The sequence below is a fragment of the Trichechus manatus genome, unplaced genomic scaffold (assembly GCF_000243295.1).
Source record: "Trichechus manatus latirostris isolate Lorelei unplaced genomic scaffold, TriManLat1.0 scaffold00213, whole genome shotgun sequence".
In the NCBI taxonomy this organism is placed as follows: Eukaryota; Metazoa; Chordata; class Mammalia; order Sirenia; family Trichechidae; genus Trichechus; species Trichechus manatus.
In genome coordinates, this window is record NW_004444149.1 from 1,787,279 (window position 1) to 1,811,817 (window position 24,539).

Genomic DNA, 24,539 nt, shown 5'->3' on the forward strand with positions numbered 1-24,539 from the left:
GGAGTTCCGGTGGTGCAATGGTTAAGCGCGCTTGGCTGCTAACAGAAAGGTTGGCGGTAGATTACATCCTAGAAAACTCAAGGGGGAAGTGCTATGGGGTCCCTTTGAGTCAAAATTGACTGGACGGCACCCAACAGCAACAACATATGATGTTAAGTGGTATAAGTTCCTAAATACCCCAAAGTCTTCTCGTCACCGTTTCTTATTGCCACTGTGGTCTTACTTCAAGCCGTCAGCACTTTTACCTCATTTCAGAAGCCCCTGAAAGGGTCTCCAGCCTCTCTTCCAACCCAATTCTTTTCACACTCTGCTAGAGTTACCTTCCTAAAATCCAAATGTAGCTATGTCACTCCCTTGCTTAAAGTCCTTCAAAATTCCCCATCTTCTGTAGAATTATATTTGAACTCCTTAGTATGGCATACAAAGCCTGCAAAATTTGGACCTAGTTTCAGCAACATCTCTTCTGACAGTCCCTCTCTTGAAACCCAGGGTTTCAATCATGCTGAAAAGCTGACACCACTACCACCAGTTGCCATCAAATCAACTCCAACTCATGGCAACCTGTGCTGGGATGTATTGCTTTTATATGGCCTTTCTAGCCATGGTCTTGTAACTCCCACCAAATGACTGGGTGTGACTATGCAAAAAAGGTGTTTGCGGCCCACCAAGGGGATTGGACAGCTTGCTAATAATACAAATAAGGTGCATGGCATGCTTGTGGGGGTGGGACCACGCAAATAAGTTGTATGGAACCCTAAGGAGCAGATCGGCCAGTTTTGCCACTCCACTAGGCTTAAAATGAGCCATCCCAGAGGTGGAAAGGGGGGACCTGATTACCACCAAAAAGAAGAAATGGGAGTGAAGCATGTCTTTTGGACCTGGGATCCCTGCACTGAGACCCTCCTAGACCCAGGAGACAGAGAGAGAGAGAGCTGTAACACCAGAGACAGCAAGACTGAGAAGCAGTGGTAGAGAAACAGTGGCAGCTGAAGCAGCAGAACCAGGAGACCGGCAGGAAACAGCATAGTGAGCTTCCCGATCATCCACAGAGAAAGAAAGCTGAGCACCTTCGGGCAGGAGGCTTGCTGGCAGAGTAGGGTGCCTCTGGGCACTTGTCGGTGGAGCTAGGTTTGCTGACCCACTGAGCAAGAGAGTTGAGCGTCTTCAGACCGAGGCTTACTGCAGAGTGGGGTACCTCGGAGCACTTACTGGAGGAGCTAAAGAGCTTTGTAACATTTGCCCGAGTAGGGCAGAGGCTGGGCCGCGGGGCCGAGGGCCAGAGAGAAGCCTACCTGCAGGCATGGCTGAGAAGAGGCTGTCCCAATCTAAGAACTGTATCCTGAATTGTAAACTGTTACTTCCCTAATAAACCCCCTAACGGTGAATATGGTCTGTGAGTTCTGTGTGGCCATTGCAAGGAATTACTGAACACAGCAGAAAAGCAGAGTGCTGTGGGAGGGACGGCTGGTGTCAGAACTGGTAAAAGGTTGGAGGGTGGAGGCATGTTTGACCTCAGCCCTATAGGAATCAGCCTTGGGCTGTTGATGCTGATATTGATTCTCTCCCCTCTGCAAAGTTAGAGTAGGTCAGACGCCTCTGCAGCCCCACTGTTACACAACACCACGTGTGTCAGAGTAGAACTGTACTCTGTAGGGTTTTCAACGGCTGGCAGCTTGTCATTCTTCCGCATTTCTTCAGAGGTACCTCTGGGTAGAATCAAACTTCCAAACTTTTGGTTAAACCAAAAAAACAAACCCATTGCCATTGAATCGATTCTGACTCATAGTGACCCTAGAATCGAGTAGAATTGCCCGCCACAGGGTTTCCAAGCCTGTAAATCTTTACAGAAGCAGACTGCCACATCTTTCTCCTGCGGAGCAGCAAGCAGGCTCAAACCACAGACTTTTAGGTTAGCAGCCAAGCACTTAACCACTGCGCCACCGGGGCTCCCTACTCTTTTGGTTAGCAACCAAGAAATGCTGGCAGCTTCCTGAAATGCTTTGTTCTGTCTTGTCTCCAGCCTTTGCAAATGTGTTCTCTGCCTGGTATTCTTCTCCAATTCACTTTCCAACAGTTGGTTCAGATCTCAGCTCTTCTAGGAAACCTAGAAACACATTCTCAACGCTCCTTCCCCAGGTAGGGTCTAGACTGTTGTTTCTAGCTGCTGATGAGTCAGCCCCCTACTCATGGTGACCCCATGCACAATGGAACAAAATGCCGCCTGGTCCTGCACCGTCCCCATGATTGGTGGTAGATCAGACAGTTGTGAGGGTTTAGTCTAGAGCTTTCTTACAGAAGCCAGGATACCATTCTTCGTAACAGTGCTTGTCACATGTCTGTCATTTGTGTACAGGTCTGTCTCTTCTATTAGATTGTGAAGCTCTGGAGAACAGTAATCCTGCACTTGGTATGATGTTGGACACATAGTGGGCACTCACAAAATGCTTATTGAATAAATGGTCTGGGAAAGAAGTGTTCCTTCATCCCAACGCTTTCTATTTTACCAAACTTCTTCTCCTAAATATTTCTACTTAATTGGTCTAATCTCTATCTGACTATTCCCTATCCTAGTTCCCCTCTTATATTCTCTAACTTTAATATGATTATTCTCAGGTTGTTCTTTCCTTTTTCAACCTTCTTTTCTGACCATTTTTGAATTCCTTCTATAGCGTCTCTGACCCTGCCCGGTTTGCCTCAAGGTCTCCTTCTCTTTCTTGCTCTTACTGGTTCAATTCAGTAAATTTATACTTCTCACATACTATGTGTAAAGCGCGTAAGATACAGTTCTCAAGTGATTTCCCCCTTTTAACATATCTGTTTCTGAAACCTTTCCTCAACGGTCATGTCCCCCGCTGCCACATGTGCAGAACTTTTGCTCACGACAAAAGGTCGAAGCCCCTCTTTCCTGGGGTTAGGTAGGCAAACTGTTTTAAGAACTGGATGTTTTCAGGCTTGGAGAAACAGACCTCAACACCAAAGCTCACAACAGTCAGAAGGTCTGCGGAGCGGCAACACTATTTCTTTTACATCTCCAAATCCAGCTACGTAAGCCACAGAAGTCTGCATGAAAAGGGCGACGGACTGAGAAGCCAGATCTCTCTGAGTGGAGGCGGACGGGGCCGGCCTGGCAGGTAGCCAAGCGCGCCTTACGGCTCCCTCCCCGCCCCAGGCACTGCCGCCCCTAATACCTCCCTGCCCCGATCGGCGGGCAATGCAAGCTACGTGAGCACGCGGTGGCGTGCGCGGCCCTGGGGGCGGAACCCAGGGGTAGCTGGGAAGCGACGCAGGACGTGCGTGCGTGCGTACGTGCTCGCTCACGGTGGCGGTGGCGGAGCGGAGAGGCCAGAACCGGAGACCGAGCTGGGATCGGGCCCCGGGCTGGGGCCTTGCGAGCGGCGCCAAGTGGATCCTGGGGGCGGGAACGGAGCCGGGGCGGGCGGGACTGGAGCGGAGCCCGGGAACGGGGCGGGAGGTCCCAGGGTCCCGGGTTGGGGGGGCGGAGCTGCACTTCGTCGCCGCGGGGGTGCCGGGACTCCGGCCGCAGTGCCGCCGCCATCACGGACTTCCTGTGGGACAAGCGCACGGGCCTCGCCGCCAGAACGGTGAGCGCGCGGGCTGGAGGGCTGCGGGGCCGTGCGGAAAGATGGCGAACGCGGGGGCGCGCCCTGCGGAGCGGGCGGGGATAGGATCGGATTGGGGGCAAGGGACCGGGGCGAAGATCGGGAGAGAGGAGGAGGGTTGAAAGCTGCAGAGGTGGGAAGTAAGGAGATGAGGTGGAAGCCGGTCGGTCTGCCTTATATACATTCACGAAAGCGTGTAGGAAACTTGGGAGGAGCCGGAGTAGGAGAAGCGGTGATGGAGTAGGGATAGAAGTTCCAGAAATGAGAAAGAGCAGGAGAGCGAAGTTGTACTAAGCTAAGGAGTGGGACAGCATGGATTGTCACTTGGAGGATATGGCGTTGGACTCTAGGAGTGAGTTCTGGACTTTTCGAGTGAGAAAGGGAAAAAAGAGAAGTTGAGACAGATCCTAGGTTAGCTATGCCCTGGGGAAAAAGGCCCGTGCGCAGCTTTGGTGACAGTGTGAATGTGTTGAGATGGCACTTATGCTAAGCCAGGTTGGATAACCAGGGAAATTCTTGTCCTAGCATTTTCTTGGTTTTCTCCCAGCTCTGTTAGGATAGGGATGAGTCAACTATCACCCTTCTCAGTTTGAGAAGGTTGAGAAGAAATGGCCCGGAATAGGTACCACACGTTGGCGTCCTTTAGCTTTTTCCACACCTAACCCCATGTCCCCATGGAGACTTCTGTCTGTGGCCCCTATCTTTTCATTCTGCCCTCCTATTCCCTTCTTCCTGGAAGGTGACAGTGATTTCTGTCTGACTTTTCCCTGAAGAAAAAAAAAGGATCCCTGCACTATGCCATTCCATCCCTGAATAACTGAAGGTAGCTAGCCCTAGGCCAAGTAGTGCTGATGTTAATTAAAAACCAGTCATTATCTATTACCTAAGTACAAGAGGGGAGGGGCCAGGTAGGAAGCTGACTGTAGTTTGAGACCTGATGTATTAAAACCTTTCTAGGGGCTTTGGCAGAGATAGTTCAAGGGGCCAGGCCCAAATTCCTGAAATTTCCTTTTATCTGGTATATAGTTGCTATGTGTAGAAAGCTGGAAAACTGGATCCCGGCCCTAGAACATTGATGGTCTCTTTGTGGAGATAAGATACTTAATGACTGTAAAACCTTTGTCAGAACAATTACATTAAAGCTATAGTTTGTTGAATTGAGAGGAACTCGCCACAGCACAGATCTGTCTTGGGTCTCGGCCAAGGATGAAGCATAGCAGTCTCTGTCAGTCACACAGTCTCACAGTCACACAGGCTGTGGCCCCGGCCTGAGGGCCTTCATGGAGCCATGTTTGAGGAAAAGCAGGGTAGAGGAATGAGTAGGGTAGGGGTAATAGGGGGATGGGAGGGGTGCTTCCTAGCCCTTTCAGGCAGATTGAGTAGGTGTATATGTACATAGGAGAAATTGTAAGCACAGAGAAGGACTGAGGGAGTTGTGGGTGGTAAAAAGGAGGGATAAGAGAGCAGAAAGCAGCTTAGCATCTCTGGAGCGTTGGGTCCTTGGAGGGGACCTCTGAAAACGCGGGGCTTTCTCCACTATTTTTTCTTTCCCTTCCTTTCTAGATGCCGCATCCCCGAAGGTACCACTCCTCAGAGCGAGGCAGCCGAGGGAGTTACCACGAACACTATAGAAGCCGAAAGCATAAACGACGAAGAAGCCGCTCCTGGTCGAGTAGCAGTGACCGGACGAGGCGGCACCGGCGGGAAGACAGTTACCATGTCCGTTCTCGGAGGTGAGGCCTCACGGGGAGACACGCAATCTCAGCCACTCACTGTTCAAGAAATACCGACTGGTTCCGTGCTAAGGGCATGGTGCTAAGCAGCTGGGTGAAGGTGATGTTCACAGTGGTAAACAAAACAGGCCATTTGCACTGCGTTGTTAATAGTATTACTATCCAGGAAGCACGTGGCATGGACTGAGGAAGCACCAGCAAGTTTGCTTGGATGAGATAGGATGCTCAGTTCAGGGAACTTCCCAGAAAGTGACATCTAAGCTTGTCTAAAGGACAGTAGAAGTCAAATGGGGGAAGTGTCCCAGGCAAAGGGAAAGTGTGTGCAAAGGCCTGGGGGCTAGAGGTAGCTCCTGGTCTAAAAGGCAAGACAGAGTTAGGTCTACGTGGCTGTCCTAATTTTAATAGGAACGGTTTGGAGCAAGGCTGGATTTCCTTGGGAAGGGTTCGAGAAAGGACTGGCTGGCTGTGGCATTGTGTCCGTGCAGGGAGGAGGAGACCCCAGAGAGAGTGGTTACTCTGTAGATAACGTTTTCAGAGGTCTTGGTGACATGCAGGTGTAGACATCCTCCCCTCTGTGTAGTCAGCTCACTTCTCTGGCCCTTGGTCTTCTTGGGGTACCCCGAGAGGTGTCGGGGGGCAATTTTTCTAGCCTTACTCTTTGCTCTCACTGAGGGAGCACCCTGTCGCCTGGCAGGACAGAGGTATGTCCTGAACGGATGTACTCAGTGGGCATTTTCTTTCTTGTCCGATAGCAGCTATGAGGACCGCTCATCTGACCGGAGGGCGTATGACCGGCGATACTGCAGCAGCTACAGGCGTAACGGCTACAGCCGCGACCGGGGAGAGGCCTGCTGTGACGCAGACTACCGGCATTCCTGCGAGTACCATCGGGAGAACAGCAGTTACCGCAGCCAGCGCAGCAGCCGCAGGAAGCACAGGCGGCGGAGGCGACGCAGCCGGACCTTCAGCCGCTCGTCTTCGGTGAGTGCCTGCCTGGGCCCTTCCTCTCCGCACTCTTCCTCAGGCCTGTGGGACGCTGGTGAGCGAGCAGTGTTCTTGTTCTCAGCTGAGCGTTGGGGCGTGTATGTTGAGGTGGGCACCGCATCTGCCCACACTCTTGGAAGCTCTCCAGCTCTCGGAGGGCCCTGGAAACGGCTTTGGAGATATATGGGCACAGAGCGTTGGTGACCCCCAGTGCCCTCCCTGGCATGCTGGGCTTACTGTGATGGGGAGCAGCTCCTCTGCCCCGGAGGCCTCCACTCTGTTGGGGACCTTGCTTATGAAGTGCCTTTCTCCCCCAAGTCCTGGGCTTTGTGGCCCCCCTTGGCAGGCAGGCTTGGGTGGGGGCCAAGGGAGATCTGTGCCTGCCCGGAAGGGCGTTGTGTGGAGCGTGGGGTTGTGGGCGACATTGGCAGCAACGCTCCTTCTCTGCTCTGCCCGTGCCTCTCCCCATTCCTGTTTTGGGTTTGGGGACTTGGGATTGTGCGCCGCTCTCTCTTCTCACCCCGATCCGCCTTACCGCATCTGACGTGTTCCCTTCCACTGTCCCCCATCATCGTCTGTCCCCCCTGGCTGGGCGCCTGTGACCGGTGACCCCTCCACCACCCACCCCGCCTCCCTCCGGCCCCCGCTCCGACACCTGGCTTGCTCCGACCCCCCCCGCCCCCCGACAGCAGCACAGCAGCCGGAGAGCCAAGAGTGTAGAGGACGACGCTGAGGGCCACCTCATCTACCACGTCGGGGACTGGCTACAAGAGCGATGTACAAGCCAAATCGTAACAATCCTATAGCCTGTAACGGTCCCATAGCCATCCTAAGGTCCCACGCCAACCCAAGTCACAGCCTCGTTTGCCTTTTCTCAGTGGTGGTGTTTATCTGGGTGGTTTGACTTGGCCTGTGCTGTCCACTGCCAGCTCTCACGGCCCCTGGGTTGAAGGTGGTGGGAGTCACTCGGGGTTTCTTCCCCTGTGACCATCTGTATCTGTTCCCCCTTCATCTCCTCACCCCAGGTCGCTGTACCCTTTTCTCTTCCAACTCAGCTCATCCCCCACCTTCTCTCCCTCCCTCTCCCCGACCCTGCTCTCTCTCGTTTCAGATGAAATCGTAAGCACCTTGGGAGAGGGGACCTTCGGCCGAGTTGTGCAGTGTGTCGACCATCGCAGGTACCTGTCAGCCCCTCCCTACTCCAGACCTGCCAGGTAGGAGGAGGTGGGGGTCGTCTGGGGCTCTTTTGCTGAATAGCCAAAGGCAGGAGTTCTTAGTGCCCAGACAGCCCATTCGGTCTGGGATGTTCCTGAGAACCCAGCAAAAGCCTCTCCTGCCGACCTGCAGGGGTGGGGCTCGAGTTGCCCTGAAGATCATTAAGAACGTGGAGAAGTACAAGGAGGCAGCTCGGCTAGAAATCAACGTGCTGGAGAAAATCAACGAGAAGGACCCTGACAACAAGAAGTAAGCGAGCAGAGGAGCTGAGGGGAGTCTGAGAGCCCCCACCCCACACGGGAGAGACTCGTGGGCCGGAGTTAGGCGGGCAGCGAAGCCCCAGCCCTTCTCATTCACCCGTCGTCTGTTCATCCTAGAGGAGGGGTACAACAGGGCCACAAGGGCCTGTGGTGTTCTCTCATCCGCCCCCCTTGTTTCCAGGGACGTTAGAGTTCACTGGTCTCTGTTTGGCCCCAGCCCAGGGTGGCCTCTGTAGAGATGTGCCCTGGAATGGCCTGGGGACTAGGTATCAATATTTTGATCCAAAAAACGGATTACTAGGACTATGCTGATGGGGCCACAGACGTTTATATAGTAGTAGTTCTGTTCACACACGTTCGTAGGCCAAAAATTGAATAAGAATGTTAAATGAAGACTTAGAGGACGGTGGGTATAAACATGGGCCGGGTGGTAGCCGATGGTGGGTGAACTTCAGGATTGGGGGCCGGAGTTGGGGTCAAGATTGACAGTTTGACAATTCAGGGTCCACACTGTTTGGAGCCTGGCACTCAACAGCTCTTCAGTGAAGAGTTTCTGAACCGTTTAAAGTGTTCCTGTTACCTCTCTTCCTGCGTCTGCCAGGAAGGCCATTCTCTAGCTGTACTGAATTTTGCTGGTAATACCAGCTGGCATGTTTTTACACCAGCATGTGGAATCACCAGTTATGTGGTCCTCCTTACTGAAGGGGTGGTGGGCTCATCGGACATCCCCCCCATCTCTCTTCTCAGCCTCTGTGTCCAGATGTTTGACTGGTTTGACTACCATGGCCACATGTGTATCTCCTTTGAGCTCCTGGGCCTTAGCACCTTCGATTTCCTCAAAGACAACAACTACCTACCCTACCCCATCCACCAAGTGCGCCACATGGCCTTCCAGCTGTGCCAGGCCGTCAAGTGTGAGTGGGGCGGGCCGAGGCGGGCTCTGGGGCAGCCCCTCCCTCCATTGGACCTCTTCTGTCTCGGTTGTGCACTGGTGGGGCCCCTTAACAGTCAACTCGCAATCATCTGCGGCTCTTCATTCACGGTCCTGCCACCACCTCTTCTGACTTAACTCCTTGACTGAGGCCTCCCCCGTTGCTGATTGCTCACTCCACACTCAACCTAGCAGGAGCTGGAAGAGAAGGCCTTTGAAACTGAAGCACTTAATTGCCTCATTTTTCCCTTCTTCCCCTTCCTTGGGAAAGTGTAAGTCAGACAGCAAACAGAGACAAAAACCCTCCGCTCAGGCTGGAGGTTGACATTTGTCTGAGACGAGATGCAGAGCAGGTGGGAACCGGGAGGCGTTGAGCCAGAGGGCCCGATAGAGAATGTAGACCAGTACGTTGTTCTCTTCCGTCTTCACAGCAGTTCAGGTTCACAGACTTGAGTTCACAGAACGTTACATACACACGTGTGCCAAATTTAATACAAAAATACAACCCATAGCAAACTCTGCTTTTTTCTGTGGGTTGAGAATTGCATCTTTAAGTAAGAACAGTGCTTCTTAGACTAGGCATTTCATTTGGATGTAGAGCGGAAAGCAGCCCAGTCATCCGGGACCTGCCTCCACCAGCGTTGATCTAGGTGACCCAGCGGGGGGCCAGCTGGTGCTAGTTAGTAACCCTGCGGCCTGGACTGAGCCTGACCCGGCATTCTCCCCTGCAGTCCTCCACGATAACAAGCTGACACATACGGACCTCAAACCTGAAAATATCCTGTTTGTGAATTCAGACTACGAGCTCACCTACAACTTAGAGAAGGTAAGGCGGACAGGTGTGCCCTGTGGCCAGTGGGGGCAGGCAGCTGTGCCTCTTTGCCTTTCCTTGGCCCTTTCTGTTCCCTTTTCACTTCTTGCTCCCACGTTTCCTCTCCGTCTGGTGCCGGCTGAGTAAAGCCAGAGTACCAGAATGGTCTGAAAGGAGAAATTTCAAGAGGGCTTAAATTAAGTTGGAAGGGAACTCGGAGAAAGGACCTCAGATAATTTCCCAATAGAGTGAAAAGGCTTTTAAGGTTCTTGGTTTAGACTTCCGTCTCACTTTGACACGTTTCTGTGAGGCGGGGAAGCTTAGCTGCCAGGATGAACTGAAGATGACGGGAGGTAGGAGCTACGGAAGCCCTCTCTCCCTTGACCCCTTCGCTACCTGTTCGTATTTACAGAGCAGGTGTACGTTGGCCACTTGGGTGTAGTCTTCAGGTGCATAGAGACCTGCCCACTACTCCCTAATCATTTCTTCCTCTTCTTCCTCCTCTGTGCTAAAGTTCTCTGGGGAGGCTGTCAGGTAGGTGATTCTCCAGGACATGTGGGAGCAGGCAGGAGGCCAGTTTCATTGTTAAGGTTCAGAACCACTTTAGAGAATAGTGGTGAGCCTCGGTCTGCGGGGAGGAGACTCCAGCCTCTTCCTGCTTTCCTTCTAGAAGCGAGATGAGCGCAGCGTAAAGAGCACAGCTGTGCGGGTGGTGGACTTTGGCAGTGCCACCTTTGACCACGAGCACCACAGCACCATTGTCTCCACTCGCCATTACCGAGCACCAGAGGTCATCCTTGGTAAGGGAGGGCGGGGCTGTCCAGGCGTGAGGAGATGTGGTGGGTAGGGCAGGCGCCACTGAAGACCCACAACACCTTTTTCCTCCCCGCATTCCCCCCAGAGTTGGGCTGGTCGCAGCCTTGTGATGTGTGGAGCATAGGCTGCATCATCTTCGAGTACTATGTTGGCTTCACTCTCTTCCAGGTAAGTGGTGGGTATCTTCCATGACCACCTGGCTTTCTTCTGACTGATTTCCTGTTGTCCACTGAGGTCCTGGCTGCGCTCTCTTCCGTTCCACCCGTCCACGTTGCCTGTCTTCCTGGAAGCTAGTCCTCACATCCCCTTTCCTCATCACCAGTCCCATGTTCACTTTTGTCTTTGTTTCCCAGACCCATGACAACAGGGAGCATCTAGCCATGATGGAAAGGATCTTGGGTCCTATCCCTTCCCGGATGATCCGAAAGACAAGGTGAACCTTGAGTGGGAGGGACTTAACCTTTCCCATTTTCTCTCTACAGAATTGGTCTATTTCACATCATTGTCTTTTTTTCTTTGATGCCTCCCCCCCCCCCAGCTATTCTCAGATGGGGGATAAAAGAATGATCTCCTAACAAGAGGAACCTCCTGATTCCTCAACCTCCCCTTCCCCTCTAGGAAGCAGAAGTATTTTTACCGGGGTCGCCTGGATTGGGATGAGAACACATCAGCTGGGCGCTACGTTCGAGAGAACTGCAAACCACTGCGGGTGAGCGGGGCTGGGAATAAATAGTGCCCACCACCCAGAAGTCACTTCCTCCATGAGGGGGTTTGCCAGGAGCCAGAGGGTTAGGAAAGGAGGGAAAGTAAAAGGGAAAGAAGACATGCTTGGTCATAGAGGAGGATCAAAGGCAGTGGTCATGTGGAGAGAAGGAAGTTAGACAGCCACGTCTTTCTTGAGCCAACCAGAGATCAAAGGAATGTCCTGGATTCTTTAGGTCAGACAGAAAAGAATAAACTACCTTTGAAGAGCTTACATGTTAATGAGGAGCTAAAGAAGATCCATGAAGTTGACAAGTAGAAAGAACTTTGAAAGAGTGTGAAGGAGTAATTGTGCTAGTAGGAAGACAGGATGAGCTGTAATGTCAGAGACATTGAGCCTGGCATGTCATAATAAGGTAGCATTCAAAGTAGTTGTGAGCAGAGCCTTTGTTCTCCAACACTGAAAGCTAGGGCCTTGAAGAAAGCAGGGTTTGTAAGACATCCTGCCTCACGTTTCTCCTGCCCTCCACCACCAGCGGTATCTGACCTCAGAGGCAGAGGAACACCACCAGCTCTTCGATCTGATTGAAAGCATGCTAGAGTATGAACCTGCTAAGCGGCTGACCTTGGGCGAAGCCCTTCAGCATCCTTTCTTCACCCGCCTTCGGGCCGAGCCACCCAACGCCAAGTTGTGGGACTCCAGTCGGGATATCAGTCGGTGACGATCAGGCCCTGGACCCCCCTGCATCTTGTAGAGCAGTGGGTGTCCAGTCCAGGACACTGGTGCTTTTTTATACACGAGAACAGAGCCGGAGCTCACTCCTTCCTCCCTGCTCCCTACACGTCTGTGAATATGTGAAATAGTGTAAATATGACAGAACTTGGACCTATCGAGTCAAACCCTGCCGTGTACATAATGCCGGTCCATCCCACACTCTTCCCACCCACACCTGCCCCTTCACATGGAGTTGGATGGGGGCAGAATCAGGTAACCAGGTGGCATCTACCCTGTGTTTTATAAGGAATTTTGTACAGTCTTTGTGAAATAAAATGACGTGCTTCATCTGACCCCCATCCCTGGAGTTTGAGGTTTGGGGCTATTGGGTGGAGCGGCGAGAAGATGGGCGGCCTTTCTGAGTTTGGGTATAAAGGGGGTCTGTCTCCCCCTCCTAAACTAACCAGAAGCAGGCCACCAATCTGAGCTTTCCAAGCCGCCCCTCAGGAGCACACACTTCGGGTTAGAATAGAGAAGGGTTATGTCGTATCTGTGATCTGGAATAATGAGGGTTGGAATAGAGGTCTTGGTTCTATTGCCATCAGGCTGGGCCTCAGGTTAGCGCCAGAAACCCCGGTGGAACGCTTGCACGACCCTTCAGAAATCTCCCGTCGTACATCACGGGATACTCAGAAGGCCCGGGATTCTGACGCGAGAGGCTCGCTGGGAGATGTAGTTCGTTAGTGGGCGGAGGTCACGTGGGGAAGGGGCGGTACTTGGCTACGGGACAGGATTAGAGGTGTCACGTGAGACACTTCGATCTTTGCCTTTAGCCAGGACGCAAGCGCAGCGTGCTGCTGCTGCTGCGGGGCCCTTGTGGTCCTTCCGGTCGGGACAACCAATCGGTGCACAGAGAAGCGGGGCCGACCGAGGGGAGCGGAGGGAGCTCTGACAGCCACTGCCGCGGCAGGGGCGTGGAGGGCCGGGGGCGGCCGAGGCCGCGCTAGCAATCATGGCTCAGAACAGAGACGGCGGGAACCCGTTCGCCGAGCCCGGCGAGCTTGATAACCCCTTTCAGGTGAATTGCGCTGACCCCCTTGGGGCAGTTGGGTTAACTCTTCCTGGTTCTGGAGGGTCGAGCTAACTTGTATTTTAATTCGTGACATTTGATCCACCGACGGATCGCCACGTGGGGGTGAGGGTGACTTCAGAGCAGTGAACACCTTAGGGGGCGGGCCCTGCCCCTGCAAGGTATACTGGCACTGTGGGATGAAAGCTTTGGGGCAAATGTTTGGACAGCAGCGTGGCCGCTAGAGTGCAGTCCTTGGAGCCACAAACAATCCAGCAGCCATCCCTGGAAATTCCCCCAGGAGGCACCAGGTGCCAACTGAGCCCCAGGTCTCTGTCCTCAGGACCCAGCTGTGATCCAGCACCGACCCAGCCCGCAGTATGCCACCCTTGATGTCTACAATCCCTTTGAGACGCGGGAGGTGAGTTTCTGGAGACACAGAAAGGCAAGGAAGGGGAGGATGTATCCCTAAAGCCTACTGTGGGCATAGCGCTTACTGGATGCAGAGGAAAGAAGAAGCACTGTGATCTTAGCTCGCTGAGAGAGGTCGGTCTGCCGTGGCCTGTCTGGAGACACCAGGGCCAACCATCTATCCGGTTTGAGCTCTACAAGTCAGTCCTCGGAGGACTTGGATTCTAGCAGGGTTTGAACCGAGGCTTCTGCCTGGGAAGGCATTGAAGAGGAAACTGTGGTTAGGGGTGCAGTTAGAAGACAAGAAATGAGGAGAACTAGATCTGTTTGTCCCATTGGAATAGAGAATGATAAAGGTTTTAAGAGACTAAGGGGGAGGTATTGTAGATGAGTGCTTTGAATCCTTGCTAAGGAATTGGATGTGAAGGGGAATACAGGCTAATGCAGGTCATCAGTGAGTTCTCTGACATCAATTCAACAAAAGAACTAACTTTCTAACAACTAGGGGAAGGGCTGCTGGCTTAGATAATGAGTTCTGGGCCTGTAGGCATTCAGGCAGATTGTAGATTCCTGAGTTATGGGGGACTGGATGATTCCTAAGGTCTTTTCCAAACCCAACAGCCATCACCAGCCTATGAGCCTCCTGCCCCTGCTCCATTGCCTCCACCCTCAGCTCCCTCCTCACAGCCCTCGAGAAAGCTCAGCCCCACCGAACCCAAGAACTATGGCTCCTACAGCACTCAGGTAGTGGGGTGCATGGGTGCGGCGGGGGAGAGGGGCCCATCCTGGGACCCAGGACTCACGGCTCCCTCTGCTTATCCTGGGCAGGCCACGGCTGCGGCAGCCACAGCTGAGCTGCTGAAGAAGCAGGAGGAGCTCAACCGGAAGGCAGAGGAGCTGGACCGGAGGGAGCGTGAGCTGCAGCATGCCACCCTGGGTGGCACAGCTAGTAAGGAGATCCTTGAGGGGGACCCACTGAGGGAGGAGGAGGGGGTCTAACAGTTTGGAAGGAGAGAAGCAAGGACTTAGGAGCATGGACTCTGGAGCCAGACTGTTGAGTTTGAATTTTGGCTCTCTCACTTACTAACTGGCATGGTAGGCAAACTTACTCAATCTCTCGTGCCTTTGTTTCCTTATTTGTAAAATGAGAATAACGTTTGTGTGACAAGATTGTCGTGAGGGTTAAACAAGGCCGTATATGCAAAGTGTTTAGCCCAGTGCTTAAAAAAAAATCAAACCCGTTGCCCTTCAAGTCAATTCCAACTCATAGCGACTCTATAGGATAGAGTAGAACTGCCCCATAGGGTTTGCAAGGCTGTAATCTTTATGGAAGCAGACTGCCACATCTTTCTCCTGCAGAGTGGCTGGTGGGTTCGAACCACCAACATCTGGGTTAACAGCTGAGCGCTTAGCCACTGCACTACCAGGGCTCCTTAGTCCGGTGCTTAGAAGTTGTAAATAATAACGTTTGCTATGGCTATTTTTTTGGCCATCCTTCTCTCCTTGTCTCCTTGGACCCTGAATTAGAAATAGAAGAGAGGACGTGGGGTGGAGGACAGAGTGAGCAGGCCCCTTGTTGGTCTCTGCCTGACTTCTGGGGTCCTCCTTCTTTCTTTGTGCCTTGCAGCTCGACAGAACAACTGGCCCCCCCTACCAGCTTTTTGCCCCGTCCAGCCCTGCTTTTTCCAGGACATCTCCATGGAGATCCCCCAAGAATTTCAGAAGACAGTGTCCACCATGTACTACCTCTGGATGTGTGAGTACTGGGAAGCCTTTTTGGTGGAGTACTGGGAAGCCTTTTTGGTGGAGTACGGGTAGAAGTTGGCAGTTCTCTTTCTTGTTCTGTAGCCTACTCGCCAAGAATTAGATACTTCATCACTCCTCAACAGCCAAGTTTAAGGCCAACTTTTCCAGGAATTTTTCTGCATTAATGCTTTTACAGTATCTGTAACTTACTCTCCAGTCTGTTACCAAATATATGTTTCTGTTCGCCTCCTCTTCCCTTGTCCCAACGCATAAACATACTCTGAGTCGCTTAAATGTCTTTCTAAGAGGGATCGCGTGTGACTGAGATTTGCTTGTTCTGGCTTCACTGTGGGCTTGAAGATGCCGTGAAGGCAGAGCTGCCTTCCCTTCCCTATTCTGCCACATCTGGTGAGGGTTGTGGGTGGGGGTACATGGGAAGAGCCCTCGCTGCCGTCCAGAAGGCGCCGTCATCCCGTCCTTCCATCCCTTAGGCAGCACGCTGGCTCTTCTCGTGAACTTTCTTGCCTGCCTAGCCAGCTTCTGTGTGGATACCGGTAATGGCTCGGGCTTTGGGCTGTCCATCCTCTGGATCCTCCTTTTCACTCCCTGCTCGTTCGTCTGCTGGTATCGTCCCATGTACAAGGCTTTCCGGTAAATGGGGGGTGAGTGGGGGGGGCAGGGCAGGGGACCGGGGACCTGGGATGGGCCTTGTATCTGCTCCTCCATTCCTAATTCTTCTCCCACCCACCACATTTTTTTGTCCTCGCAGGAGCGACAGTTCATTCAATTTCTTCATTTTCTTCTTCATCTTCTTCGCTCAGGATGTACTGTTTGTGCTCCAGGCCATTGGCATCCCAGGTTGGGGGTTCAGGTCTGTGATGCTGCCATCCACCCTCACCCCTCCCTTCCACTGCTCTGTGCCAAGCCTGTGCTGGGTACTGGGTAGGGGTTGTTCAGAAATAGAAATTGGGAGGTGCTAGTTTAATGGGAGAGGGAGACAGGATGTACTTCTAGGAGAGAAGCCAGATAGAACTCGAGACAGGTGTGGATTGAGGGGAAGAGGGCCACATGTGGTAAAGCCCGTCCATCCCTCTCAAAGGCTTTCTAGAGGAGGGATATGTAACCACCGCTGGAGACGGGAGGGGAGTCCTCAGCAGAGAAAGGTGTATCTGAAGTGAGGGGACCTGGCAGAGCTTGGAGAGCTAGGAGCTAATGGTGTGGAAGCTGGGATCAAACTGTGAGGAGAAAGGATGTCGTTGGGAGATTGTGGCGTGTGGAGTGCTGCCAGACTGACAGGAAAGCTCGTTCCAGCTGCAGCCGCTGATGGTTGTGGGTGGGAGTCAGGCATGTTTGCCACAGGGACTGGTGGAGAGGCTGGAGGACAGAGACCCACATACCTTTCCCCCTGACAGTGGCTGGATCGCGGCTCTGGTGGTGGTGAAAACCAACCCGGGTGTAGCTGTGCTCATGCTGATGGTTGCCCTGCTCTTCACTGGCATCGCTGTGCTGGGAATTGTGATGCTAAAGCGGGTGAGGGGCTGGGTTGAAAGGCGGCCAGAAGGGTGAGATCATCGGGTCCCTAGAGGCCTGGGCAAAACTGGGGAGGGCCAGGCTGATGGGTGAATTCTCAGCTAATGGACGTCCAGGGTGGGAGGGTGTGTGTCTGTGTGTGTGTAATATGTGTGTGTGGTGTGTGTCCCTGTGTGTGTGGTGTCTGTGTCTTTGTGCCTGTGTATCTGTGTGTGTCTCGTGTGTGTGTGTAGTACGTCTGTGTGTGTGTGCCTGTGTGTGTGTGGTGTGTGTGTGTGTCTGGGGGGGTTGTGTGTGGCGTGTGTGTAGTGTGTGTGTGGTGTGTATGTCTGTGTGTGTCTGGGGGTGTGTGTGTGGCGTGTGTGTAGTCTGTGTGTGTGGTGTGTATGGCTGTGTGTGTCTGGGAGTGTGTGTGTGGTGTGTATGGCTGTGTATGTGTGTCTGGGGGGTGTGTGGTGTGTATATCTGTGTGTGTGTGTGTGTGTGTGTGTGTAAGGAACACCAAGAAGGAAAAGCTAGAGCAGGCTGGTGAGTGGTGGTGACGGTCTTACGCTGAGCTCGGGCACCTGCTCTAACGTCTCTGCCCTCTGCTTGCAGATCCACTCCCTGTACCGCCACACAGGGGCCAGCTTTCAGAAGGCCCAGCAAGAATTTGCTGCTGGTGTCTTCTCCAACCCTGCAGTGCGAACCGCAGCTGCCAACGCAGCCGCTGGGGCTGCCGAAAATGCCTTTCGGGCCCCATGACCCCTGACTGGGATCCCTGGCCCTGTCACTTGAGGGAGCTGACATAGCCCCCATCCCTGGGGTCACTGGGACTTAGAGAGGCATCACCACTTGATGTCCTGTCTCTAGTGCCCCAGTCCAACGGCCATGACTGCTGAGCCTGACTCGGGTGCGGGGAGCCCACGGTGACCCAGTCACACTGCTCGTCCCCCGCCATCAGGCCACACTGCTGCCACATCTCACACCACCCCAACCCCAGCTTCCCTCTGCTGTGCCAAGGCCGTTGCTTCGGTTATTTAAATAAAAAGAAAGTGAAACTGGAACTTAAGTCCCTGTTTTATGCTTTTATTGGGAATTAGGCTTTGTGAGAGAAAGCGTGGCGGGGGCTGGAGTGGAAGCAGAAGATGAACTCCTGCAGGGAGTCGGACCAGACTTCAGTGTAAACTCCCCCGTGGCGGGGCTGGGCGGCAGAGCCAGGCCGGCTGGCGCAGGAAGAGGGAGGGATGCCAAAGAATGGGCGTGGAAACGCTGAGCCACCAGGGAGCCCTGCTCCCCACCCTTCAGCATTAACGACCCCGGGGAGGAGCCGCTGCCTGTGCCGGGAATGCCGCAGGCCCCGGGGGCCTGCGAGGCTGGGTGGGGCTCAAGTGGGTGCAGAGATGACTGGCATCTCCGTCCTCGGTCGGCGGAAAGGCAGGGGTTGAAGGACCCCTTCCCAGACTGGCGGATAGGGCCGGCTCGCCCCACCCCTGTCTCCTGCCCCGCCCACGGGGTGTCCTCCAGCCCGGACTACAACTCCCAGGGTGCACCGCGCGGGCCCTGGAAGCCACGCCCCTCCTCCCTCTCCATCCCCATCCCCCGCCTCTAGTCCTGGACCTGCTGCAGCCTCAGCTGGGAGAGCTGAGCTGGGTGGGGAGGGGAGCGGGGCAGGCGACCCTGGAGACGGAGGCGCCGCGGCCTCTCCCCACCAGGCGGCCCCCGGACCCCACTAGACACCCCAAGGCATACCGGCCGCACCTCTAGAGTCACCCCGCGCTGATTCCTCCCCTCATCTCTAGACTCCTTCCCCATCTTTTTCGTCTTTACCCTCCCTACCCTTCCCCGGCTCCGGACCGACGCCCTCCCCTCACTCCCGGACCGGCCCTTCTCGGCGCCCCTCCTCCCTAGGGAGATGCAATGAGCCGGTGCCCCCGCGTCCTCACCGCCGCCCCGGGCACGGTGCCCGCCCGGTGCCCGTGGTGGGGAGGGAGCACCCCGCGGCCCCTCCGTGACGCCCTTCCCTTGGGGCCCCCCTCGGCTGGCGTCCCAGGGCCATGTCCCGGGGGACCCAGCCAGAGGGTGGGCTCTAGGGCGAGGGGGTTGGAGAGGAGGAAGGACGGGGCGTTGGGCGCCTCTGAGATGCTCCCAAGCGCCTGGGCGGGCCGAGCGAGGCGCAGGCAACCGGGCGGCAGGCATGATGCCCTCGCCTAGTGACTCAAGCCGCTCGCTGACCAGCCGACCCAGCACCCGGGGCCTTACCCACCTCCGCCTCCACCGGCCCTGGCTGCAGGCCCTGCTCACGCTGGGGCTGGCCCAGGTGCTGCTGGGCATCCTGGTGGTCACCTTCAGCATGGTGGCCTCCTCCGTCACCACCACCGAGAGCATCAAGAGGTCCTGCCCGTCTTGGGCTGGGTTCTCGGTGAGTTGGGTGCACAGTTGTTGGGTGGGGGGTGCTCCTCAGGCCCCATCCCTCCATACCAGCTGCAAGTCCACATCCTGGCCTCTCCTCCCTCTGCTAGTCCCCACCCTCCTTACAGGGCTAGAGATACCCTGTGGTGAGGGGCTCACTCCGGTGCCTCCCCTGTCAGACTGAGTCTGTGCCCACTCTGTCCCCAGCTGGCGTTCTCCGGGGTGGTTGGCATTGTGTCTTGGAAGCGGCCATTTACTCTAGTGGTAGGTGCCAGGGTCCCGTTAATGCTCTTAAGGAGGGAATTGGCTCTCCAGTTCGTGCCAGCCAGGCACAAGGTGCCCGTGAACGAGGGAGGCTTCATTTGTGGTAGAGGGGCTATTGGGAAGCAAAACCTGGCACCTGTGTGGGTCCCAGCCCTGAGAATGAACCCTGTCTCCCCAGATCTCCTTTTTCTCCCTGCTGTCGGTGCTCTGTGTCATGCTCTGCATGGCTGGCTCTGTTCTGTCCTGTAAGAACGCTCAGCTGGCCCGAGACTTCCGAGACTGTTCCATGGTGAGCTGTGAGGAGGGAGAGCTGGAAAGAACTGGTTGGGAGAGGTGTGCTGGACACCTTGGTTTGTCCTGATACAGGCTGCCTCATACTCCCCACTCCCACTCAGGAAGGAAAGGTCTGTGTGTGCTGCCCATCCGTTCCCCTCCTCCGGCCCTGTCCAGAGTCAGGACAGGAGCTGAAACTTGCCCCTAACTCCACCTGTGATGAAGCCCGAGGGGCTCTCAAGGTAAGCACGCACCCTCACCTCCACCGTTCCTTCCTCCCCCATCATCCTCCTGGTTTCCACCCTTGCCTCCCCAGTCACAGCTCTTAACTCTGTACCCCCCTCCGTGGATACCCACAGGCCCAGGACATTTGGGATTTACCCCTCCCCAGGCCCTTCTCACCCTCCCTCTTTCTGTTCCCTTCTCCAGAACCTGCTCTTCAGTGTCTGTGGGCTCACCATCTGTGCGGCCATCATCTGTACCCTCTCTGCTATTGTCTGTTGTATCCAGATCTTCTCCCTGGACCTTGTGCACACGGTGAGGGGGAAGCCAAGGTCAGGATCTGGGAGGCATGGTGGGGGAGGGGCGCCGGGCCCAGGCCTGAGGCTGCAGCACAGTCCTCTGAGCACTGGGGCGGGGGCTATGGGTCACCAGGAGGCATGGCTGTTGGAGGGATGTCTAGGGGGTCCAAGGGATGGTGAGGAGGGGGATGACACGGGGTGAGTGAAGTATGTGATGCCAGTCTGGGGCCAAGAGAGGGGTGCTTTAGAGAATAGGACTAGAAGGAGGGACTTCTGGATGGGGCGGGGTCGACAAGGTCCTAGGTGGGGGGAGGGGGAAGGATGGATGTTCTGGTGGGGGCAGTGTCCGAACTGGTGGGGATTCTGGATGAGGCGGGGCCACATGGAGGAGGAGTTTCTGAGTGGATGGGACCAGAGCTGGAGGTCCAGGGTAGCGCTGGGAGGGAGGGGCCAGAGCGGGAGGAGCTTCTTGGGGAGTGGGGGCGGGGCCAGAAAAATAGTCGGGGTGAGAGAGAAAGGTGGGGGACCAAGGAGGAGCTGTATTCTCGGAAATCAAGTTTGTTGTTCTGCTTGTCACACAGCAGCTGGCTCCTGAGCGCTCAGTCTCGGGGCCCCTGGGGCCTCTGGGCTGTGCATCCTCGCCCCCAGCCCCCCTTCTACACACCATGCTGGACTTGGAGGAATTTGTACCGCCGGTGCCCCCGCCTCCCTACTATCCCCCAGAGTACACCTGCAGCTCAGAGACGGATGCACAGAGGTGAGGCCTGGCAGGCCCTGCTGGGAGAGCAGGGAGGGCGGGAGCTGGAGTTTGGACAGGTGGGGAGGGATCTTGGAGTAGCAGGCTCTGACACTCTCCCTCATCCTGCCAGCATTACCTACAATGGCTCCATGGACAGCCCGGTGCCCTTGTATCCTACTGATTGTCCCCCTTCCTATGAAGCTGTCATGGGGCTACGAGGAGACAGCCAGGTGAGAGCAGGGCTGGGAAGCCAGGGTGGGGCCTGCAAGGCCGAGTGGACGTAGATAATAATAGCTATCATGATCTTTAGAGCGCTAGCAGGTCGTCGGCATCTTTGATCTTCCTTAGAGCCTGGTGAGGAGAGCAGAGTCTTAGAAACTATGATTTCTGTTTTGCAAATGTGGAAACTGAGGCCCAAATAAGTAAAGTGACTTGCACAAAGTGACAAAGTTGGACTGGAATCTAGGTTCCCAGAGCTGTCTGTCCGGTGCATGGGGGTGGCCGTGTCACCGTGTAGGGCTGGACCCTGACCCTGTGTCTTTTGCAGGCTACTCTCTTTGATCCTCAGCTTCACGATGGCTCTTGCGTCTGTGAACGAGTGTCCTCCATTGTAGATGGTAAGCAGAGAGTGGGAGGGCCGGATGAGGGCAGGGCTGCCAGGGAGGGGAGGACTGGGTGGGGGTGAAGGGAGGGGAAGACAGGCTGAGTTGGTGGTTTGGGGACAGGGAGCGCCAGGCTGTGGCTGTCTCCCCTGAGATAAAGCTGGAGACAGAGAGGCCCTGGAGGGGCTGCGCCTGGGAGAAGAGGAACTGCCTGGGCCTGGCCAGCTAGTGCCACCCAGCACCTCCTGCTACCCACAGTGTCCATGGACAGCGGGTCTCTGGTGCTGTCAGCCATCGGCGACCTCCCTGGGGGCTCCAGCCCTTCAGAGGACTCGTGCCTGCTGGAGCTGCAGGGCTCGGCGCGCTCCGTCGACTACGTGCTCTTCCGCTCCATTCAGCGCAGCCGCGCCGGCTACTGCCTCAGCCTGGAGTGCGGCCTGCGCGGCCCCTTCGAGGACAGCCCCCCGCCACGGCGGCCCCCTCGGGCCGCCCGCTCTTATTCCTGCTCTGCTCCTGAGGCTCCCCCGCCCCCACCGGGGGCCCCCACGGCTGCTCGCAGCTGCCACCGGCTGGAGGGCTGGCCGCCCTGGGTGGGACCCTGCTTCCCGGAGCTGAGGCGGCGGGTCCCCCGGGGAGGCAGCCGGCCAGCAGCAGCCGCTCCCACCCGAGCCCCCACTCGGCGCTTCAGCGAAAGCTCAGGATCCCTCACCCCACCGGGGCACCGGCCTCCGCATCAGGCTCCCCCGCCACCCCTGCGGCTGCCTCGGTCTCACAGCGATCCGGGCATCACCACCTCCAGCGACACCGGTGAGCCCCCCAGACCCGGCCCCGGGGTGCAGGAGAGGGCAGGAGTCAGAGGGTTGGTGGTGCCCACTGGGGTTTGGGGCCTTGTGGGTTGCCTGAGGGGGAAGAAGAGGTGTGAATTCACTCCTGTGGTGGACACTTCTGGAGTACTCACCTCCCAGGGATCTAGCATCGGTAGCTTCATGGGTATAAGAGGAAGCCTTGTTTTTTGAAACTTAGTTCCACAGCTCCCAGCTTGGGTGAGTTAGCTAATCTCTCCCAGCCTCAGTTTCTCACCTGTAAGACAAGTCTACCGTCACTGCCTGCAGCCTAAGTCCTACCGAGTAACAGAACTGAGCTAAGGCGAGCCACAGTGCTTTGCACTGGTACGGAACGTGCTCATTGTTACTGTTGCCGGCCAGGTCCTGGGGAACACCCATCCGTGAACTGTCCCGACTTACTACCTGTCTTTGTGCCAGCGGACGTGGGCAGAGATGCTGCCCCTTGGTTGGGGATGGAGCTGTAGAAGTTGCTAACACTCCCCTTGGCTGGAATTCTCCCAGACGGTAGGGGGCGGCCACATCCACAGAGGCGCCCCCTCAGTCCCTGTCTCTCCCTCTCCCCAGCTGACTTCAGGGAACTTTATACCAAAGTGCTTCAAGAAGAAGCTGTTTCCGTTTCCTTTGTGGATACAGGTCAGGCAATGGGGCTGGTACCCCGGGGGCTGAGAGGCGTGGGGTGCTGCCTGGGCCTCTCTACGCCCGTGTTCCGCCCACTCACAAGCTTTCTCTCTGCAGGGCTCTGCTCCGAAGCCTGCCTCTTCCGCCTGGCCCGCTGCCCTTCCCCTAAGCTGCTACGTGCCCGCTCAGCCGAGAAACGGCGCCCTGTGCCCACCTTCCAGAAGGTCCCCCTGCCATCAGGCCCTGCACCTGCCCACTCCCTGGGGGACCTAAAGGGCAGCTGGCCAGGGCGGGTCCTCGTCACTCATTTCCTCCAGATGTCCAGGAAGGCCCCAGACCCCAGTGGGAATGGAACCCCTGGGCATAAGCAGGTAGGAGTTAGGGGAGCCAAGATGCTAGGGAAATCTTAGAGCTTCTGATCGAGCCATATGGATCCCCTCCCTATGGCCCCCTCCAGGTCCCCCAGAAGCCATGGGGCTGGCCAGGCCGAGAGAGCCTCCACCTTCGCAGCTGCGGTGATCTGAGCTCCGGCCCCTCCCTCCGGCGCCTCCTGTCCGCCCGCCGGCTGGAGCGCAGTACCCGACCCCACAGCCTGAGCCTCAATGGCGGCACCCGGGAGACTGGGCTCTGACCGGAGCATCTTGCAACATTGAAGAGATCCAGATGATTTCTGGGGCTACAGGCAGCAGCTGGTTGGGACCAGCAGCCCGCAGCGCCCCCTTGCACTGGCTGGCACAAAAGTAACCTGAACACCCCCAAAGTGTCCCTTTCCCTCCTACCTCTGGGGGCCTGCTGCTGCTTGCCTGTGCTCTCTGCAGCCTGAGAGAGCTTCTGTCCTGTGCTGCATGGGTATTCAGGATGGGGTGAGGGGCGGTGCACCTGCTTACAGCCAGCACTGGAGAAGGAAGACTAATAAACTCCTGTGCCCCCAGGATGCCAGTGGCTTTCGGATTCGCCAGGGGTACTGTGGCCAGGGCAAAGGCGTGTCCTGGGTGTCTGGGCATCGGGGGCCGTGTGCCTTTGCAGTGGGGTGGTGAGGCAGGAATGTGGGTGGCCTCCCAGCTCCGCCATCTCTAGCTGCATGACCTTGGGCAAGTTATTTAACCTCAATTGCCTGATCGGTAAAATGTTGTGAGGATGAATGTTTGTAAAACTCTTAACACACTAAGTAAGCCTTCAATAAATTACATTTTCCGCCTCTCTCCTGGATCGTTCTTTATCATCAGTGACATTTGCCCTGGTATCTCTCATATTTAAGAAAATTCTCTCAAGACGCCTATGTTTATTTTCTGCTACCAACCTGTATCTCTGCTCCTTTTCACAGCAAAATGTCTTCTCTCATCTTTCTGTCTACTTTCTGACATCCGTTCTCTCATCGCCCACTCCCACCAGGCTCCTTCCCCTACCTCTCCCCAGCTACCGCTCTTGGCAAGGTTTTCAGTGACTGTCTTAGTCATCTAGTGCTGCTCTAACAGAAACACCACAAGTGGATGGCTTTAACAAAGAGAAATTCATTTCCTCACAGTAAAGTAGGGTGTCAGCTCCAGGGGAAGGCTTTCTCTCTCTCTCTGCCTTCTCATCAATCATCCCCCGGACTAGGAGCTTCCGTGCGCAGGGACCCTTGGGTCCAAAGGACGCACTCTGCTCCCAGCACTGCTTTCTGGATGGTATAAGTTCCCCAAGTCTCTGCTTGCTTCCCTTTCCTTTTATCTCTTGTAAGATAAAAGGTGGTGCGGGCCACAC

General features: G+C 55.5%; 3 protein-coding genes across 14 annotated transcripts; all 3 read left to right on the top strand.

The window, feature by feature from the left end:
• Nucleotides 1-3,273: 3,273 nt before the first annotated feature.
• On the top strand, nt 3,274-12,397 carry CLK2 (CDC like kinase 2). 8 transcript variants are annotated; one of them, XM_012559135.1, is made up of 13 exons: nt 3,280-3,602; nt 5,184-5,353; nt 6,106-6,334; nt 7,027-7,114; nt 7,449-7,515; nt 7,685-7,801; nt 8,560-8,726; nt 9,475-9,569; nt 10,225-10,354; nt 10,456-10,538; nt 10,724-10,803; nt 10,989-11,079; nt 11,609-12,146. In XM_012559135.1, the coding sequence occupies exons 2-13, from the start codon at nt 5,184-5,186 to the stop codon at nt 11,792-11,794; spliced, it is 1,503 nt and encodes a 500-aa protein (XP_012414589.1). In that variant the 5' UTR covers nt 3,280-3,602; the 3' UTR covers nt 11,795-12,146. The 8 variants fall into 8 exon arrangements, with proteins under 8 accessions (XP_012414591.1, XP_012414589.1, XP_004388576.1 ...); XM_004388519.2 differs by having other exon boundaries at nt 7,030-7,114; XM_023742559.1 differs by having other exon boundaries at nt 3,490-3,602; nt 7,449-7,551; nt 11,609-12,397.
• Nucleotides 12,398-12,577: 180 nt separating this feature from the next.
• SCAMP3 (secretory carrier membrane protein 3) lies at nt 12,578-17,591 on the top strand. Its single transcript, XM_004388520.1, has 9 exons — nt 12,578-12,865; nt 13,200-13,277; nt 13,889-14,011; nt 14,096-14,216; nt 14,895-15,023; nt 15,505-15,664; nt 15,783-15,884; nt 16,426-16,543; nt 17,141-17,591. Exons 1-9 carry the CDS (start codon nt 12,800-12,802, stop codon nt 17,285-17,287), a joined length of 1,044 nt encoding a protein of 347 aa, XP_004388577.1. The 5' UTR covers nt 12,578-12,799; the 3' UTR covers nt 17,288-17,591.
• A 522-nt stretch (nt 17,592-18,113) lies between these two features.
• On the top strand, nt 18,114-24,007 carry ENTREP3 (endosomal transmembrane epsin interactor 3). 5 transcript variants are annotated; one of them, XM_004388522.1, is made up of 12 exons: nt 18,114-18,944; nt 19,142-19,198; nt 19,377-19,487; nt 19,594-19,713; nt 19,901-20,008; nt 20,577-20,749; nt 20,862-20,961; nt 21,279-21,348; nt 21,592-22,140; nt 22,743-22,811; nt 22,914-23,167; nt 23,254-24,007. In XM_004388522.1, the coding sequence occupies exons 1-12, from the start codon at nt 18,720-18,722 to the stop codon at nt 23,425-23,427; spliced, it is 2,010 nt and encodes a 669-aa protein (XP_004388579.1). In that variant the 5' UTR covers nt 18,114-18,719; the 3' UTR covers nt 23,428-24,007. The 5 variants fall into 5 exon arrangements, with proteins under 5 accessions (XP_004388579.1, XP_004388580.1, XP_004388581.1 ...); XM_012559140.1 differs by having other exon boundaries at nt 18,720-18,944; nt 20,574-20,749; nt 23,254-23,427; XM_004388523.1 differs by lacking the exon at nt 19,142-19,198 and having other exon boundaries at nt 20,574-20,749.
• Nucleotides 24,008-24,539: the final 532 nt, after the last annotated feature.

What these genes read in the sequence shown, in the direction of transcription:
- ENTREP3 (XM_023742610.1), top strand. Translation starts at nt 18,720, where the DNA reads ATGATGCCCTCGCCTAGTGACTCAAGCCGCTCGCTGACCAGCCGACCC. An exon ending in AAGCCCGAGGGGCTCTCAAG is followed by an intron (nt 19,714 to 19,900) that starts GTAAGCACGCAC and finishes TCCCTTCTCCAG; the next exon opens with AACCTGCTCTTCAGTGTCTG. An exon ending in CACCACCTCCAGCGACACCG is followed by an intron (nt 22,141 to 22,742) that starts GTGAGCCCCCCA and finishes CCCTCTCCCCAG; the next exon opens with CTGACTTCAGGGAACTTTAT.
- SCAMP3 (XM_004388520.1), top strand. Translation starts at nt 12,800, where the DNA reads ATGGCTCAGAACAGAGACGGCGGGAACCCGTTCGCCGAGCCCGGCGAG. An exon ending in ATGGCTCCTACAGCACTCAG is followed by an intron (nt 14,012 to 14,095) that starts GTAGTGGGGTGC and finishes TATCCTGGGCAG; the next exon opens with GCCACGGCTGCGGCAGCCAC. An exon ending in CACCCTGGGTGGCACAGCTA is followed by an intron (nt 14,217 to 14,894) that starts GTAAGGAGATCC and finishes TGTGCCTTGCAG; the next exon opens with CTCGACAGAACAACTGGCCC.
- CLK2 (XM_023742559.1), top strand. Translation starts at nt 5,184, where the DNA reads ATGCCGCATCCCCGAAGGTACCACTCCTCAGAGCGAGGCAGCCGAGGG. An exon ending in AAGGACCCTGACAACAAGAA is followed by an intron (nt 7,802 to 8,559) that starts GTAAGCGAGCAG and finishes CTCTCTTCTCAG; the next exon opens with CCTCTGTGTCCAGATGTTTG. An exon ending in AGCACCAGAGGTCATCCTTG is followed by an intron (nt 10,355 to 10,455) that starts GTAAGGGAGGGC and finishes CATTCCCCCCAG; the next exon opens with AGTTGGGCTGGTCGCAGCCT.